The 17,970-nt window shown below is 49.4% G+C and overlaps 1 protein-coding gene across 4 annotated transcripts in view; it reads left to right on the top strand.

Moving 5' to 3' along the window:
• The window catches only part of LOC142199999 (microtubule-actin cross-linking factor 1, isoforms 6/7-like), a 71,137-nt gene that overhangs the window by 49,230 nt on the left and 3,937 nt on the right, over positions 1-17,970 (top strand). For 2 of the 4 annotated variants that reach the window (XM_075269981.1, XM_075269980.1), the window contains exons 22-37: positions 2,102-2,272; positions 2,353-2,508; positions 3,481-3,687; positions 3,834-3,956; positions 4,102-4,271; positions 4,353-4,512; positions 6,086-6,283; positions 6,375-6,500; positions 6,586-6,729; positions 6,854-7,042; positions 7,277-7,388; positions 8,635-8,804; positions 8,886-9,048; positions 14,913-15,067; positions 15,143-15,217; positions 16,408-16,525. In XM_075269981.1, the coding sequence (XP_075126082.1) occupies positions 2,102-2,272; positions 2,353-2,508; positions 3,481-3,687; positions 3,834-3,956; positions 4,102-4,271; positions 4,353-4,512; positions 6,086-6,283; positions 6,375-6,500; positions 6,586-6,729; positions 6,854-7,042; positions 7,277-7,388; positions 8,635-8,804; positions 8,886-9,048; positions 14,913-15,067; positions 15,143-15,217; positions 16,408-16,525 (2,437 nt within the window). Of the gene's footprint in view, positions 1-2,101; positions 2,273-2,352; positions 2,509-3,480; positions 3,688-3,833; positions 3,957-4,101; positions 4,272-4,352; positions 4,513-6,085; positions 6,284-6,374; positions 6,501-6,585; positions 6,730-6,853; positions 7,043-7,276; positions 7,389-8,634; positions 8,805-8,885; positions 9,049-14,912; positions 15,068-15,142; positions 15,218-15,603; positions 15,889-16,407; positions 16,526-17,970 lie in introns of those variants that run through there. The other 2 variants (XM_075269982.1, XM_075269983.1) reach the window with 2 other exon arrangements.

Raw genomic sequence — 17,970 nt, 5'->3', positions numbered from 1 at the left:
CCTGCTCTCTACACTCTTCTTCCTTCCTCTCCTGCACTCTACACTTTTCTTCCTTCCTCTCCTGCGCTCTACACTCTTCTTTCTTCCTCTCCTGCACTCTACACTCTTCTTCCTTACTCTCCTGCGCTCTACACTCTTCCTCCTTCCTCTCCTGCGCTCTACACTCTTCTTTCTTCCTCTCTTGCACTCTACACTCTTCTTCCTTACTCTCCTGCTCTCTACACTCTTCTTCCTTTCTCTCCTGCGCTCTACACTCTTCTTCCTTCCTCTCCTGCGCTCTACACTCTTCTTCCTTACTCTCCTGCTCTCTACACTCTTCTTCCTTACTCTCCTGCGCTCTACACTCTTCCTCCTTCCTCTCCTGCGCTCTACACTCTTCTTTCTTCCTCTCCTGCACTCTACACTCTTCTTCCTTACTCTCCTGCTCTCTACACTCTTCCTCCTTCCTCTCCTGCGCTCTACACTCTTCTTCCTTACTCTCCTGCTCTCTACACTCTTCTTCCTTACTCTCCTGCGCTCTACACTCTTCCTCCTTCCTCTCCTGCGCTCTACACTCTTCTTTCTTCCTCTCCTGCACTCTACACTCTTCTTCCTTACTCTCCTGCGCTCTACACTCTTCCTCCTTCCTCTCCTGCGCTCTACACTCTTCTTTCTTCCTCTCCTGCACTCTGCACTGTTCCTCTGTCCTCTCCTGTACTCTACACTCTTCTTCCTTCCTCTCCTGTGCTCTACACTCTTCTTCCTTCCTCTCCTGCGCTCTACACTCTTCTTCCTTACTCTCCTGCTCTCTACACTCTTCTTCCTTCCTCTCCTGTGCTCTACACTCTTCTTCCTTCCTCTCCTGCACTCTATACTCTTCTCGTCCTCTCCTGCGCTCTATACTCTTCTCGTCCTCTCCTGTACTCTATACTCTTCTCGTCCTCTCCTGCGCTCTACACTCTTCTTCCTTCCTCTCCTGTGCTCTACACTCTTCTTCCTTCCTCTCCTGCGCTCTACACTCTTCTTCCTTACTCTCCTGCTCTCTACACTCTTCTTCCTTCCTCTCCTGTGCTCTACACTCTTCTTCCTTTCTCTCCTGCGCTCTACACTCTTCTTCCTTCCTCTCCTGCGCTCTACACTCTTCTTCCTTACTCTCCTGCTCTCTACACTCTTCTTCCTTACTCTCCTGCGCTCTACACTCTTCCTCCTTCCTCTCCTGCGCTCTACACTCTTCTTTCTTCCTCTCCTGCACTCTACACTCTTCTTCCTTACTCTCCTGCTCTCTACACTCTTCCTCCTTCCTCTCCTGCGCTCTACACTCTTCTTCCTTACTCTCCTGCTCTCTACACTCTTCTTCCTTACTCTCCTGCGCTCTACACTCTTCCTCCTTCCTCTCCTGCGCTCTACACTCTTCTTTCTTCCTCTCCTGCACTCTACACTCTTCTTCCTTACTCTCCTGCGCTCTACACTCTTCCTCCTTCCTCTCCTGCGCTCTACACTCTTCTTTCTTCCTCTCCTGCACTCTGCACTGTTCCTCTGTCCTCTCCTGTACTCTACACTCTTCTTCCTTCCTCTCCTGTGCTCTACACTCTTCTTCCTTCCTCTCCTGCGCTCTACACTCTTCTTCCTTACTCTCCTGCTCTCTACACTCTTCTTCCTTCCTCTCCTGTGCTCTACACTCTTCTTCCTTCCTCTCCTGCACTCTATACTCTTCTCGTCCTCTCCTGCGCTCTATACTCTTCTCGTCCTCTCCTGTACTCTATACTCTTCTCGTCCTCTCCTGCGCTCTACACTCTTCTTCCTTCCTCTCCTGCGCTCTACACTCTTCTTCCTTCCTCTCCTGCTCTCTACACTCTTCTTACTTCCTCTCCTGCACTCTATACTCTTCTTCCTTCCTCTCCTGCACTCTACACTTTTCTTCCTTCCTCTCCTGCTCTCTACACTCTTCTTCCTTCCTCTCCTGCTCTCTACACTCTTCTTCCTTCCTCTCCTGCTCTCTACACTCTTCTTCCTTCCTCTCCTGCGCTCTACACTGTTCCTCTGTCCTCTCCTGTGCTCTACACTCTTCTTCCTTCCTCTCCTGCGCTCTACACTCTTCTTCCTCATGTATCGTTCTCTACAGGACCTCTGTAAGGAGATGGAGTCTAAGCAGCACATGTATAACAGTGTGAGAGACCGCCTGCAGCGCCTTCTGGCTTCCAACCCCCAACCAAGAGGTTCAAGTATTGAGCATCAGCTCCGAATCTTGGAGCAGAAGTGGGAGAGTGCCCAGACCAAGGTGCAGGAGCGGAGGGTAGGTCCTGAGGGCTGAGGCCTGCTGCGCTTGTACATCTTGGCCTGCACTCCGGTAAAGTTGTCCATTCTGTCTCTCAGATCTGTTTGTCGGAAGGCCTGGCCGTAGTTACAGAGTTCCACAACACCATGCAGGAAGTGTCTCAATGGATCGGTCAGGCGGAGGGACGTCTCAACACCGCAGGACCCCCCAGCATCATCCTGAAAACTGTCACCAACCAGATCCAGGAATACAAGGTGCAGCGACATTGCAGAGAGACCTTACATCATCCTGTCTGGTTGGGATTAGAGTAATCAAATCAAATCAAATCAAAAATGCTTTATTGGCACGTCCGAATAGTTATTTGGCATTGCCAAAGCTAGTAAAGTGGGCGGGGGGGGGGGGGGGGGCATTGGGTTGGGTGGGTGGTGGGTATGGGGGGGGGGGAGTTTGGGTTATAACAGTCCATGGAGTCTCATCTTCCTCTTCGTTGGTGGCTGCTATATGGGGGGGGTTGGAGGTGGGGTGGGGCGGGGCGGTTGGTTTGGGGTATAACAGTCCGTGGAGTCTCGTGTTCCTCTTCGTTGGTGACTGCTATATGGGGGGGGGGGGGTGTATTGGGATAAATATAACAGTCCATGGAGTCTCATCTTCCTCTTGTTTGGTGACAGCTGGACACGTATTGGGCAGCGATCTCCACCGTGGCCTCTTCTTCTCCCAGTAGGATGTAGAGTTCCCTCTTCTCCCAGTCTGGGATGTGGGCAGAGAGTCTTTGGTAGTAGACGGCCCTCACAGCTGAGTATTTGGTGCAGTGTAGCAGGAAGTGGGTCTGGTCTTCTAGGGCCCCCTGGTCACAGTGCTGGCACAGTCTCTTCTCCCGTGGCTTGTACGTCTGTCTGTATCGCCCCGTCTCTATCTCTAGGTTGTGGGCGCTCAGTCTGTACCGGCTCAGGGTCTGTCTGTGCTTGGGGTGGCGTATTCTCTCCAGGTAGGTGGCCATGGTGTAGTCCCTTTGTAGGGATTGGTACACATTGGTGAGTTTCTTGGAGTATATGTTATGGTGTTAGAGCAGATTTGTGATTGCAGCTCTGGATGTAATTAGAATATAAGAAGTATGACAGTAGCTTTGGGTGTGACTGGAGCATATAACATGCCCTTCCCTCTGACTGTTGGCTGGATTTCTGTTGTGGTTCTTACACGGCAGTGACCTCTTGGCCTTCATCTTTCAGGGTTTGCTGCAGGAGATTGAGACGTATGACACAAAGCTGTATGACCTGGAGTCCGTGTGTTCACGACTAAAGGACGTGAGTCGGAAGCAGGAGTGTGATCTGACCCAGAGCTTGGTACAGAGCGCCCGAGAGAGACTGGGCAAAGTGCAGGAGCGGGCGGCGGAGAGAGGCCGCAGTCTGGAGGAGTCCAGGAGACAAGCCAAGCAAGTAAGTTCCTGCTTATTGTCTACACCTGCTAGAAGAGCACAACTACTGCCTGGACCATAGAAGGCCCCTTGGTGGCAGGAGAGCTGTATAGCTAGGGTGGTAGTCATCCTAGGACTGACTATAATATCATGATGTTGTCCCCACAGTACAGCGAGTCTCGGCAGAAGCTTCTGGAATGGCTGGGTGAGGTGGATAGCACGCTGGAATCTCAGCAGGTCGACACCAGTGTCAGCCAGGAGCACATCAAACAGCAGCTGAGCAAGCACAAGGTGACCATTGTCTACTGTAGTCACAGACCATGACATCATATGACAGCGTGACATCACTATCATTCATTTTACACTGTGACATCACTAACCTCAGGACTCTTTGAACACTGTGACATCATCCCCTTCCCTGGACATCTTATTACAGGATTTTCAGAAGATCCTCCGGTCTAAGCGCCCCATATACGAGGCAACTCTGCGGAGCGGCCGTGCTCTACGGGAGAAGATCCGTCTGCCAGAAGATGAGCAGCAGATGGATGAGTCACTAGGGCAGCTGAGGGAGCGCTGGGAGCATGTCTGCTCTAGATCCACTGAGAGGTACCTACCGAAATATCACAGGGAGATATGGGGAATCCTAGGCCAGGGCCACGGATGTGATCCTCACCTTCTCATCCCCAGGCAGCAGAAGCTCGAGGAGTCCCTCCTGTTCTCCGGGAAGTTCACAGACGCCCTTCAGGCCCTTATGGACTGGCTGTACAGAGCGGAGCCACAGCTGTCTGAAGAGATACCACTAGAGGGAGACAGAGACCTGGTCAGCGACCTGTTAGATAAACACAAGGTGAGCAGGTAGTGTCACACACATAGGATGGGACCCTTTAAGAGCATCATTATGCCTGTGCAGCACTCCCTACAGTATAAATTATATATCGCACACTGTTTGTGTAGTGGCCCCATAAGAATTGCCCAGTTTTGCACTGGTGTATTTTGTATGTGGTTTGTGTGTGTGTCCATAAGTGTCATGTGATCATGTGTATCTCAGTTTGGATGTCAGTGAAAAACCTGCAATCGTTTGTTATGGATACCTGGAGTAAAACTGTGTGTATGTGACCTTGTGTAGCAGTGTCATCCACAGTGCCCTGCCCCTTTAAAGCTGACATACAGGAGTGAAGAAAAATGGCTGGGTTGCTATGGAAAACTGGAGAAAAGCTCTGATGTGTGATACTGTGTGGTGAGCTGTGTATAGTACCATGGAATTAATGGTGCTATATAAATAAACAATAATAATAATAATATCTAATCCTCCAGCGTGTGGCACTGTGTGCCTAGGTGCATATCTAATCTTTCGTCATGTGATACTGTGTGCTGAGGCGCATATCTAATCCTCCGACATGTGGTACTGTGTGCTGAGCCGCATATCTAATCCTCTGGTGTGTGATACTGTGTGCTGAGCCGCATATTAATCCTCTGGTGTGTGATACTGTGTGCTTACCTGTGTATTTAATCCTCTGGCGCGTGGTACTGTGTGCTGAGCCGTGTATCTAATTTTTCGTCATGTGATACTGTGTGCTGAGGCGCATATGTAATCCTCCGACATGTGGTACTGTGTGCTGAGCCACATATCTAATCCTCTGGTGTGTGATACTGTGTGCTGAGCCGCATATCTAATCCTCTGGTGTGTGATACTGTGTGCTGAGCCACGTATCTAATCCTACGGCGTTTGGTACTGTGTGCTGAGCCGCATATCTAATCCTCTGGTGTGTGATACTGTGTGCTGAGCCACATATCTAATCCTACGGTGTGTGGTACTGTGTGCTGAGGCGCATATCTAATCCTCTGGTGTGTGGTACTGTGTGCTTACCTGTGTATCTAATCCTCTGATGTGTGTATCTCAGTTTGGCTATCAGTGTTGGATTGTACATGTGGAGTGACCATGTGTATGTCAATTGGAATATGAGTGAAAGTCTTAAACCTTCCCGGACACCTGATGCATCTGTGTGCCAAATTTGGTGAAGATGGGTCCAGTCGTTTGTTCACGCATAAAGAACAGACGGACAGAAACTCATTTTATCATGTAGAGAGCTAGGAGATGACATTTGCTCCTCTGCTTTGTGTCCTGGTAATAGTGACATAGTAACACTGCTTATCTGTACAGACTTCTCAGCGTGCTGGAAATTAAGACACAACTTTATACTGACATCTAGTGGTCAATAGAGGAATTGCACTCACTCACTTTTCATTATATTCTTAGTATTTTGATTTACAATTCCATTTCTAGCCCTGCTACATCTTTAGAATAGAACCACGTCTGTAGAGTATGATAATATCTGTAGGCGGAGCATAGCGGTCATACGTGTCACATGACATAGTGATCAATGGCGGCTAGGCTCCATCATGGTCTCTGCTCTCTTAAGGCATTCCAAAAAGAGCTGGGAAAGAGAGCGGGCTCCATGAAGACCCTGAAACACTCTGTGCGGGACCTAAGCAGAGGAGGGGTCGGGACGGACTCCCACTGGCTGCAGAGACAGATGGAGGAGCTGAGCCACCGCTGGGACCTGGTCTGTCAGCTGTCCGTCAGCAAGCAGGCAAAACTGGAGGCCTCTCTACGGCAGGTCAGTGGCCTGCGTGTGATGGAGAGCTGTTGTAGTAGAAGGGGCGGGGCTGTGACAACCTCCTCTGATGTTTGGGGTCTCTATCGCACAGGCGGAGGAGTTCCACACTCTGGTGAATTCTTTCCTGGAAGGTTTGAATGAGTCTGAGCGGACCCTGAAGTACGGGGTGATTCCTGAGGAGGAGCCGGCCTTGCAGGAGTGTCAGGCACAGCAGCAGGTGGGTGCACAAGCTTGGAGGAGCCCTCTGTATATGGTGGGGCTATAGATAAGGCTTCAGTATATAACATTACCCTTGTGTCCAGGAGCTGATGAATACCCTGCAGTGTCAGCAGATGGCGCTAGAGTGCATTGTGTCCCTGGGGCAGGAGATCCTGTCCGCCTGTCACCCGGACTCCGTCATCACCATCAAGTCCTGGCTGAATATCAGCAAGACCCGCTACCAGGAGGTGAGTAGCAGAGCACGTGTGGCACCTGGCAGAGCAGGACTGCGAGTGACCACCAGGGGCAGCAATATACACCATCATTGTGGAGGTGAGTGTACCCAGAGACATGTCTGTTTTGTGACTGCAGGTGACGTCTTGGGCTCGCCAGCAGGGGGAGCGCATTCAGGCCCAGATTCAGTCCCTGGCCACTGAGCGGGAGGAGGTTGCCCGACTAATGGACTGGATTACATCGGCAGAGGAAGCTCTAAGTCTACGGGACCAAGAGCCCCTCCCAGAAGATATGGCGGCCCTGGAGGAGGTCACAGCACAGCACTCGGTAGGCTCGCCTGGGGTGGCTTCTTCTCACTGTACCCCAAAATAACTGGCTGCTGATTCCCAACTAGTAACCGTGTGATATAACACCGCCCTGCAAACAGATCGCGCCAATGTCAGCAAGTCCCAGCCACGACCAGCAGCCATTTATCCCCCTCTCCATGGCAGTAACCAGACATTCTGGCCACCTGCTGCAGCTGCTGCGTCACCTCCGACTGATTCTCATTGTCCCTTCCAGGAGTTTATGGAGGAACTGAACCGCAAGGAGCCGGAGGTGGAGAAGGTGACCAAGAACTGCAAGAGGAAAGTCGTAGAACCAAGAGCTGTCACCTCCCGGAAGTCCTCGGCAAGTGAGTGACCAGAGCCCAGGCGGCCGTCAGCAAGCAGTATGAGTCAGGATCTATGTAGCCATGTACTGGATCACCCAGCCCCCGGTGTCCGGTGCCTAGTGTGTCCAGTCCTGTATACCACTGCTCTGGTACACAGGAGCGGCTGTCACCTGGCGGCTGTCTATTGCTCTGGTACACAGGAGCGGCTGTCACCTGGCGGCTGTCTATTGCTCTGGTACACAGGAGCGGCTGTCACCTGGCGGCTGTCTATTGCTCTGGTACACAGGAGCGGCTGTCACCTGGCGGCTGTCTATTGCTCTGGTACACAGGAGCGGCTGTCACCTGGTAGCTGTCTATTGCTCTGGTACACAGGAGCGGCTGTCACCTGGCGGCTGTCTATTGCTCTGGTACACAGGAGCGGCTGTCACCTGGTATCTGTCTATTGCTCTGGTACACAGGAGCGGCTGTCACCTGGTATCTGTCTATTGCTCTGGTACACAGGAGCGGCTGTCACCTGGTAGCTGTCTATTGCTCTGGTACACAGGAGCGGCTGTCACCTGGTATCTGTCTATTGCTCTGGTACACAGGAGCGGCTGTCACCTGGTAGCTGTCTATTGCTCTGGTACACAGGAGCGGCTGTCACCTGGCGGCTGTCTATTGCTCTGGTACACAGGAGCGGCTGTCACCTGGCGGCTGTCTATTGCTCTGGTACACAGGAGCGGCTGTCACCTGGTAGCTGTCTATTGCTCTGGTACACAGGAGCGGCTGTCACCTGGTATCTGTCTATTGCTCTGGTACACAGGAGCGGCTGTCACCTGGCGGCTGTCTATTGCTCTGGTACACAGGAGCGGCTGTCACCTGGCGGCTGTCTATTGCTCTGGTACACAGGAGCGGCTGTCACCTGGCGGCTGTCTATTGCTCTGGTACACAGGAGCGGCTGTCACCTGGTATCTGTCTATTGCTCTGGTACACAGGAGCAGCTGTCACCTGGTATCTGTCTATTGCTCTGGTACACAGGAGCGGCTGTCACCTGGTAGCTGTCTATTGCTCTGGTACACAGGAGCGGCTGTCACCTGGCGGCTGTCTATTGCTCTGGTACACAGGAGCGGCTGTCACCTGGCGGCTGTCTATTGCTCTGGTACACAGGAGCGGCTGTCACCTGGTAGCTGTCTATTGCTCTGGTACACAGGAGCGGCTGTCACCTGGTAGCTGTCTATTGCTCACATTATGTCACTTCTTTGCTCCTAATCACTGTTTATTGTTTCAGAAAGACAAAACTCCTTGAAATCTCCCCAGACCGGGCCCTCAATTCCTCTCCAAGACCTGGCACCGCGGACCCCGCACATGGCGCAGCTCCTGAACCGCTGGCAGCAGTTGTGGTTCTTGGCCTTAGACCGTCAGTGTCGTCTTCAGAGCGCTGTTCAGAGGCTGCACGAGGTCTGTGGTCTGATCACGCCCCAACCTTAGGATCCCCGGGGATGGCAGCAGCGGCTCATTGCTTGTCTTTGTCTCTTCCAGTTGCAGGAATTTGCACATTTTGACTTTGCTGTCTGGCGGAAGCGATACATGCAGTGGATCGGGCAGATGAAATCTCGCATCCTGGACGTCTTCCGAGGAATAGACCGCGATCAGGACGGCAGGATCAGTCAGCGGGAGTTCATGGAAAGTGTTCTGTCCTCTAGTAAGTGACCTCCAACCCACAGTGACCTCATAACCAGGGGTCTTGGCTATAAGCAGAGGGGGAGATACCTGAGTCTTAGAGCACTGACTTATTATCTCAGAGCGCTGACTTATTATCTCAAAGCGCTGACTTATTATCTCAGAGCGCTGACTTATTATCTCAGGACACTGACTTATTATCGCAGGACACTGACTTATTATCTCAGGACACTGACTTATTATCGCAGGACACTGACTTATTATCTCAGGACACTGACTTATTATCGCAGGAGAGTGACTTATTATCTCAAAGCGCTGATTTATTATCTCAGAGCGCTGACTTATTATCTCAGGACACTTTCTTATTATCTCAGGACACTGACTTATTATCTCAGAGCGCTGACTTATTATCTCAGGACACTGACTTATCTCAGGACACTGACTTATTATCTCAGAGCGCTGACTTATTATCTCAGAGTGCTGACTTATTATCTCAGAGTGCTGACTTATTATCTCAGGACACTGACTTATTATCTCAGGACACTGACTTATTCTCTCAGAGCACTGACTTATTCTCTCAGAGTGCTGACTTATTCTCTCAGAGCGCTGACTTATTATCTCAGGACACTGACTTATTATCGCAGGACACTGACTTATTATCGCAGGACACTGACTTATTATCTTAGGACACTGACTTATTATCTCAAAGTGCTGACTTATTATCTCAGAGCGCTGACTTATTATCTCAGGACACTTTCTTATTATCTCAGGACACTGACTTATTATCTCAGAGCGCTGACTTATTATCTCAGGACGCTGACTTATTATCTCAGGACACTGACTTATTATCTCAGAGCGCTGACTTATTATCTCAGGACACTGACTTATTATCTCAGGACACTGACTTATTCTCTCAGAGCGCTGACTTATTCTCTCAGAGTGCTGACTTATTCTCACAGAGCGCTGACTTATTATCTCAGGACACTGACTTATTCTCTCAGAGCACTGACTTATTCTCTCAGAGCGCTGACTTATTATCTCAGGACACTGATTTATTATCTCAGAGCTCTAGCTTATTATCTCAGGACTCTGACTTATTATCTCAAAGCGCTGACTTATTATCTCAGAGCGCTGACTTATTATCTTAGGACACTGACTTATCACAGGACACTGACTTATTATCTCTGAGGGCTGACTTATAATCTCAGGATACTGACTTATTATCTCAGAGCGCTGACTTATTATCTCAGGACACTGACTTATTATCGCAGGACACTGACTTATTATCTCAAAGCGCTGACTTATTATCTCAGAGCGCTGACTTATTATCTTAGGACACTGACTTATTATCTCAGGACACTGACTTATTATCTCAGAGCGCTGACTTATTATCTCAGAGCGCTGACTTATTATCTCAGAGCGCTGACTTATTATCTCAGGACACTGACTTATTATCTCAGGACACTGACTTATTCTCTCAGAGCACTGACTTATTCTCTCAGAGTGCTGACTTATTCTCTCAGAGCGCTGACTTATTATCTCAGGCAGTGCCGCACCTCCCATGAGGCGACCTGAAGCGACCGCTTCAGGCGGCACTATGCCAGGGCCTCAGGGAGGGTGGCATTTTTGCTAACCTAAGCCAGTCCAGGACAAGCTGTCCTGGACTGGCTTATCACCGAGCGGTGGTTTGGGGAGGCCGCTGGAGCAGCGGTGCTCCAGCAGCCTCCCCTCACGCTCAGGCAAAGAGCAGGCAGTCTCCGGGCCTACTCTCTGCCGGCGAACGTGGCTAAGCCCCACCCCCTTCACTCAGCCACACCCCGATCTGCCCGGCCACGCCTCATATCCGCCGGCCACGCCCCCGATCCGCCCCCTCCTCCCGGCCGGGGGGGGGGCGGCTTTCTGCAGTTAGCCTCGGGCGGCGAAAAGGAGCAGGCTCACCCCTGATCTCAGGACACTGATTTATTATCTCAGAGCTCTAGCTTATCTCAGGACACTGACTTATCTCAGGACACTGACTTATTATCTCTGAGGGCTGACTTATAATCTCAGGACACTGACTTATTATCTCAGGACACTGACTTATTATCTAAGAGCGCTGACTTATTATCTCAGGACACTGACTTATTATCTCAGGACACTGACTTATTATCGCAGGACACTGACTTATTATCTCAGGACACTGACTTATTATCGCAGGACACTGACTTATTATCTCAAAGCGCTGACTTATTATCTCAGAGCGCTGACTTATTATCTCAGGACACTTTCTTATTATCTCAGGACACTGACTTATTATCTCAGGACACTGACTTATTCTCTCAGAGTGCTGACTTATTCTCTCAGAGCGCTGACTTATTATCTCAGGACACTGATTTATTATCTCAGAGCTCTAGATTATTATCTCAGGACTCTGACTTATTATCTCAAAGCGCTGACTTATTATCTCAGAGCGCTGACTTATTATCTCAGGACACTGACTTATTATCTCAGGACACTGACTTATTATCTCAGAGCGCTGACTTATTATCTCAGGACACTGACTTATTATCTCAGGACACTGACTTATTCTCTCAGAGCGCTGACTTATTATCTCAGAGCGTTGACTTATTATCTCAGGACACTGACTTATTATTTCAAAGCGCTGACTTATTATCTCAAGACACTGACTTATTATCTCAGAGCGCTGACTTATTATCTCAGGACACTGACTTATTATCTCAGGACACTGACTTATTATCTCAGGGCACTGACTTATTATCTCAGAGCGCTGACTTATTATCTCAGAGCGCTGACTTATTATCTCATATATTTATATATGGGGATGTATCGCCATCTGTATTTCCTATGACAAAGAATGCATACATCATGATAGAGCAGTGTGCAGCAGATAGGCAAGTGCTATGACAAATAAATCTCACATAGATATAATATGTTATATAATAACATGTAGCAAACCTAGGAGCAGTTAAAGATACGTGTGAACATCGCCAACTATAAGTCAGAACAAGAAAACATACCCATACTGGTGCAAGTAATGGGAGACAGAGGGGAGAGGCTGTGCACTGACCACACCCGACACGCGTTTTGGCTGGCATACGCCTTCGTCCAGGGGTGAAGGTAGTGTGGTCTAGGGGGCCTTTTATGTACATGTGGGCGTTGAATAGACCAATAAAGTTGCTCCAGAGACCTGACTCACAACAACCCATCCCATAAACAATACACCCCATTAGGGTGCCGCATGGCAGTATAAGCTCACATGACTACATCACATGATCGTATGCCAAAGGTCAAAGACATGGGGCGAGTGTGTTGTTATAGCAAAGTGCACCATCGCTTTCTGACTCTCACGGTGGTCAAGTGGTGGCTAACGCCGACATGTGCTCAAGGATGGGGGGGGGGGGGGTAGATGCTAATAAGTATGACCAGGTCGCGGAACAAAATGGGACTACAAGTGTATAGAATATTATCGGGCAACACGATTGCTCAGTGGTTAGCACTGCAGCCCTGCAGCCTGTGCCGTAACTCCCGGGGTAGCAGAGGTAGCAGCTGTTACAGGGCCCAGGACATTAGGGGCCCGGCGAAAGCCGATACCGCTGTATTTTTTTTTTTTATTTAATAGGCCATTACTGGCTGGAGTTACTCTAGCTGGTAATGGGCCCTATTTACTTACTGATCCTGGTAGGGGCTGAGATCAGTAAGTGACACCGCGGGTCCCACAAACATCATTATCTTTGTCAAAAGTTTGCCACGGGGCCCCACCATTCCTAGTTACACCACTGCTTGCAACCTTGCAGTGCTGGAGCCCTGGGTTCAAATCCTGCCAGGAACAACATCTGCGTGTAGTTTGTATGTTCCCCCCGTGATTGTGTGGATTTCCTCCCATACTCCAAGGACAGACTGATAGGAAAGCTGTACACTGTGAGCTCTATCACAATCTATATCAGAAAAAAACAGTGTAGAAAATATTATGGCAGAAATATGGAGAAACCCAATATGTAACAAAGCACCAAACATGCAGAAATAGGAAAGGTGTGTCCTAAGGCATGTACAGAATGTGTATGTGTATGCAAAGTGTATGATGTGAGGCATAAAAATGCAAAATACATAACACACAAAGTGATTTATTAAAAAGTAAAAAATGGCGTTCTGCCTGATCAGTTACATAATGAAACCTGCGCAGTGTGAGAATAAAGGTGATCTGCACTGAAATATGTGAGAAAAGGACAAGTATGTGAGAATATATATGAGTTATATAAAATAAATCCAAACCTGCAGACAAGGTGCAAAAGTAATCTATAGTAAACTATGTGAGAAGATGAGAGCGTGAGGGTTGAGACAAGGGGGGGATAAGGGTGCATGCACACTATGTAACGCCGGGCGTGTATGAGAGCCGTACACGCCGGCGTTACAGCAGGGCTGCCGAACACTTCCCATTCACTTCAATGGGAGCACTCGTAAACGCCGCTGTTACGAGCGCTCCCATTGAAGTGAATGGGAAGTGTTCGGCAGTCTGCTGTAATGCCGGCGTGTACGGCTGTGATACACGCCCGGCGTTACTCAGTGTGAATGCACCCTAAGACGCATCAGGGGGGAGAAAGAAGCAAGATCCAAAATCCCAATAGATCGAAACACAGGAACATTGGCTGATATGATCCCCACAGGACCGTCCAACTTGTACACTAAGAAGACTAAGAAGACAATAACAACATAAGAAGAACCACAAAATGTTAAAACCATTAACAAGTAACCCCACGACCTCCACAAGACCTTAGGGTGACTGACCCTGCAATGGCCAGATCAGAGAAAACTACAAAATTAAGGGATTCGTTCAATCCTGTCGGAGATCGAGTCCAAATCCACTAGGCCTCAGATTGGGCCAAGCGTTTCTTGAGATCACCCCACGGATGATAGCTGGAATACAATCAATGCTGAGTACACGCAACCGTGCAGGCTCGCTCTCATGAAGTAATGCAAAGTGCCCGGCTATCGGTTTAGATCTGTCACCGGCGCTCTCTAAATTGGAGCTTGCAAGGATATCGCGTACATGTTCACATAGCCGGATTTTTAATTCACGTGATGTTAGCCCAACATAGATGTTAGAGCATGGGCAAGTAGCATAATATATTACATAACGTGTGTCATTATCGCCCTGGTGGTTGCAAAAATCTGTGGCTTTCTGAATTTTGCGGCAGGCCACGCTGCGTCCACAAAGGAAACAGCCATTCTCTGAAGAACTTACCCCAAAGATATTCGGCTGCTTTACTTCATAGTGGCTTTTAACCAATAGATCCTTCTGAGGAACAATACCTGGAGAGGGTGGAATATATTGTGCCAGGATCGGATCCCCCTGTAAAATGGGCCAAAATTTAGACAGGGCTCTATACATGTCATTCCAACGTGAATGGAATTGAGTAATGTAGCGTACCCCAATTTGTTTAGTCTCTCTTGGGGTTACCGGATGAATCAGATCAGAGCGTGGTGTCCTTTTAGCTCTTGCATATGTTTGATCGACCTCTGTCTGTAGCCCCTTCCTCCGTTGAACAAATGCATCTCATTCATAAAAACTGACCTATAGGAACAACTCTAATTGTCTGAATGGGGTGTGAAGATGATCCTTCTTAACTGTATGTGGAATTTTTTGAAATTCATTGCATACCAATGTAACAAACAAATCTGACTTATTATCTCAGAGGAGGGGGGGGTTCGTTTTATCTCAGAGCAATTATTTATAATCTCAGAGTGACTTATTATATCAGGACACTGACTTATTATCTCAGAGCGCTGATTTATTATCTCAGAGAGGTGACTTATATAGCGGCACAGTATATCTTGTAAGCACACTGATGATGAGCTTTCCTTGTGACTGATGGCTCCGCCTCCTTGCAGGATTTCCCACAAACTCCCTGGAGATGACGGCTGTCGCTAACATCTTTGACATTAATGGTGACGGCTTTATTGACTACTATGAGTTTGTCAGCGCCCTGCACCCCAGCAGAGACCCCCTGAGGAGAAATGCAGATGCTGAGCGAATCCAGGACGAGGTAAGGGCCTGAACATCAGTGTCCGCTGATCGTCCACCCGGCTCTGCCTGTGACGCTGATCTCCTTCTTCTCTAGGTCAACAGACAGGTGGCTCAGTGTAATTGTGCGAAGCGATTCCAGGTGCAGCAGATCAGCGCCAACCGATACCGGGTGAGTACGGGATCCCTCTCGCTATACGTGGACATGATTCATCCAGATCCCTCTCATCTTCACCCCACTGCCCAACCCCAAGACGTACTGCTCCAGAACTGTACACCAGGTGAGTCCAAGGTCAGGAAGCCAGATCTGTAAGGCTTAGTGCTGGAGGCCAGTGTGACAGCGGCTTACCCTAAACCTCCACCATATCTGCTACGACTTGTGCCCCTCTGGTTCTTGACTTTTCACTCACCTGAGACCTGATGTCGTGACGTCCTGCTTTATGAGGAGCCTCCTGACACTTCCTCCATGCCTCCCCTCCGCTCATCCTCCCTCTCTTACAGTCTTCTATAGTTGATTTTCACTCTGGTCTCTCTGCTTCTCCCCGTCACCCCCCTCAGACCTTTGTTTTTTTCCCGCAAGCTTCTGCTCCTGCCTTTTCCCTAGAGAGACGATTCCGTGCATGTCGCTTCAGACGTGTCACCCCACACCTGTGACCCCCCACCCATATTCCTTCCAGTGCACAGCGCCCATATCCAGCATGTTATACATTTACTTACAGTACTGGTCAGTGTCTCTGCCCTCGGTGCCCCCGTGTAGACGCCTCGTCTGCAGACACAATGGTTGGGGGCGCCCTGTCTGTTATATATGTAACCCCTTGTAGTAAGAACCAACAGCTATGTATATACATCCTGCTTACACCAAGAAGCCCCACCTCAGCTATATATGGCTGTCCACTTTCAGCCTAGAGAATCTATAGGTTGGTAGTCCTGGTCTGTAGGGTCCCTCTGTTTCTGCAAGCTGGAAGACAGGCCTTTGCCCTTTGTAGGGACTTTATGTACCCACTATTGTAAGGTTTCACGTAGATCTATCTATGGACATTTTTCTCCCTCTGTCTATACACCCCCATTCTCCTCCTGCTATTGGGACCTCCCTGTATCTATAGACCCTTGCCATAGGGACCTCCCGGTATCTATAGACCATTGCTGTAGGGACCTCTCCATATCTATAGACCTTTGCCATAGGGAGCCCCCTGTATCTATAGACCTCAGCTGTAGGGACCTCCCTGTATCTATAGACCCTTGCTGTAGAAACCTCCCTGTGTCTATTGACTCCTGCTGTAGGGACCACCCCCTCTGGTGAACATGTTGCCCCCTGCACCCCTCTCCTCGCTGTGTCAGATTGTCAGTTTGTCTCTCTCTCAGTTTGGGGAGTCTCAGCAGCTGCGCATGGTCCGGATTCTGCGGAGTACCCTCATGGTGCGGGTGGGAGGCGGATGGATCGCTCTGGATGAATTCCTGGTGAAGAATGACCCATGTAGAGGTGCGTCATATGTGTGGACCTTCCCTAGGCAATACCCTACGCTGGTGGACTCAGGTCCTCCTATAATCTCCATGTTCTCCTCTAGGTTGGTGGGCTCAGGTCCTCCTATAATCTCCATATTCTCCTCTAGGCTGGTGGTTTTAGGACCTCCTATAATCTCCATGTTCTCCTCTAGGTTGGTGGGGTCAAGACCTCCTATAATCTCCATGTTCTCCTTTAGGTTGGTGAGCTCAGGTCCTCCTATAATCTCCATGTTCTCCTTTAGGTTGGTGAGCTCAGGTCCTCCTATAATCTCCATGTTCTCCTTTAGGTTGGTGAGCTCAGGTCCTCCTATAATCTCCATGTTCTCCTCTAGGTTGGTGGGCTCAGGTCCTCTTAGAATCTCCATATTCACCTGTAGGTTGGTGGGCTCAGGACCTCCTATAATCTCCATGTTATCTTCTAGGTTGGTGGGCTCAGGACCACCAATAATCTCCATGTTCTCCTCTAGGTTGGCGGGATCAGGTCCTCCTATAATCTCCATGTTCTCCTCTAGGTTGGTGGGCTCAGGTCCTCCTATAACCTCCATGTTCTCCTCTAGGCTAGTGGGCTCATGTCCTCCTACAATCTCCATGATTTGCTCTAGGCTGGTGGGCTCAGGTCCTTTTATAATCTCCATGTTCTCCTCTAGGCTGGTGAGCTCATGTCCTCATATAATCTCCATGATCCACTCTAGGTTGGTGGGCTCAGGTCCTCCTATAACTTACATGTTCTTCTCTAGGTTGGTGGGCTCAGGTCCTCCTATAATCTCCATGATCTGCTCTAGGTTGGTGAGATCAGGTACTCCTATAACCTCCATGTTCTTCTCTAGGCTAGTGGGCTCATGTCCACCTATAATCTCCATGATCTGCTATAGGCTGGTCAACTCAGGTCCTCCTATAATCTCCATGTTCTCCTCTAGGCTGGTGGGCTCAGGTCCTCAGTTAATCTCCATATTCTCCTCTAGGCTGGTGGTTTTAGGATCTCCTATAATCTCCATGTTCTCCTCTAGGTTGGTGGTTTTAGGACCTCCTATAATCTCCATGTTCCCCTCTAGGCTGGTGAGCTCATGTCCTCCTATAATCTCCATGATCTGCTCTAGGCTGGTGGGCTCAGGTCCTCCTATAACCTCCATGTTCTCCTCTAGGCTAGTGGGCTCATGTCCACCTATAATCTCCATGATCTGCTATAGGCTGGTCAACTCAGGTCCTCCTATAATCTCCATGTTCTCCTCTAGGCTGGTGGGCTCAGGTCCTCCTATAATCACCATATTCTCCTCTAGGTTGGGGGGCTCAGGTCTTCTTATCTTCTCCATGTTTTCCTCTAGGTTGGTGACCTCAGGTCCTCAATTAATCTCCATGTTCTCCTCTAGGTTGGTGGGCTCAGGTCCTCCTATAATCTTCATGTTATCCTCTAGGTTAGTGGGC

This window comes from Leptodactylus fuscus, chromosome 4 (genome assembly GCF_031893055.1).
Source record: "Leptodactylus fuscus isolate aLepFus1 chromosome 4, aLepFus1.hap2, whole genome shotgun sequence".
NCBI classification, from domain to species: Eukaryota; Metazoa; Chordata; class Amphibia; order Anura; family Leptodactylidae; genus Leptodactylus; species Leptodactylus fuscus.
This window is presented reverse-complemented; position numbering and strand designations above follow the sequence as displayed.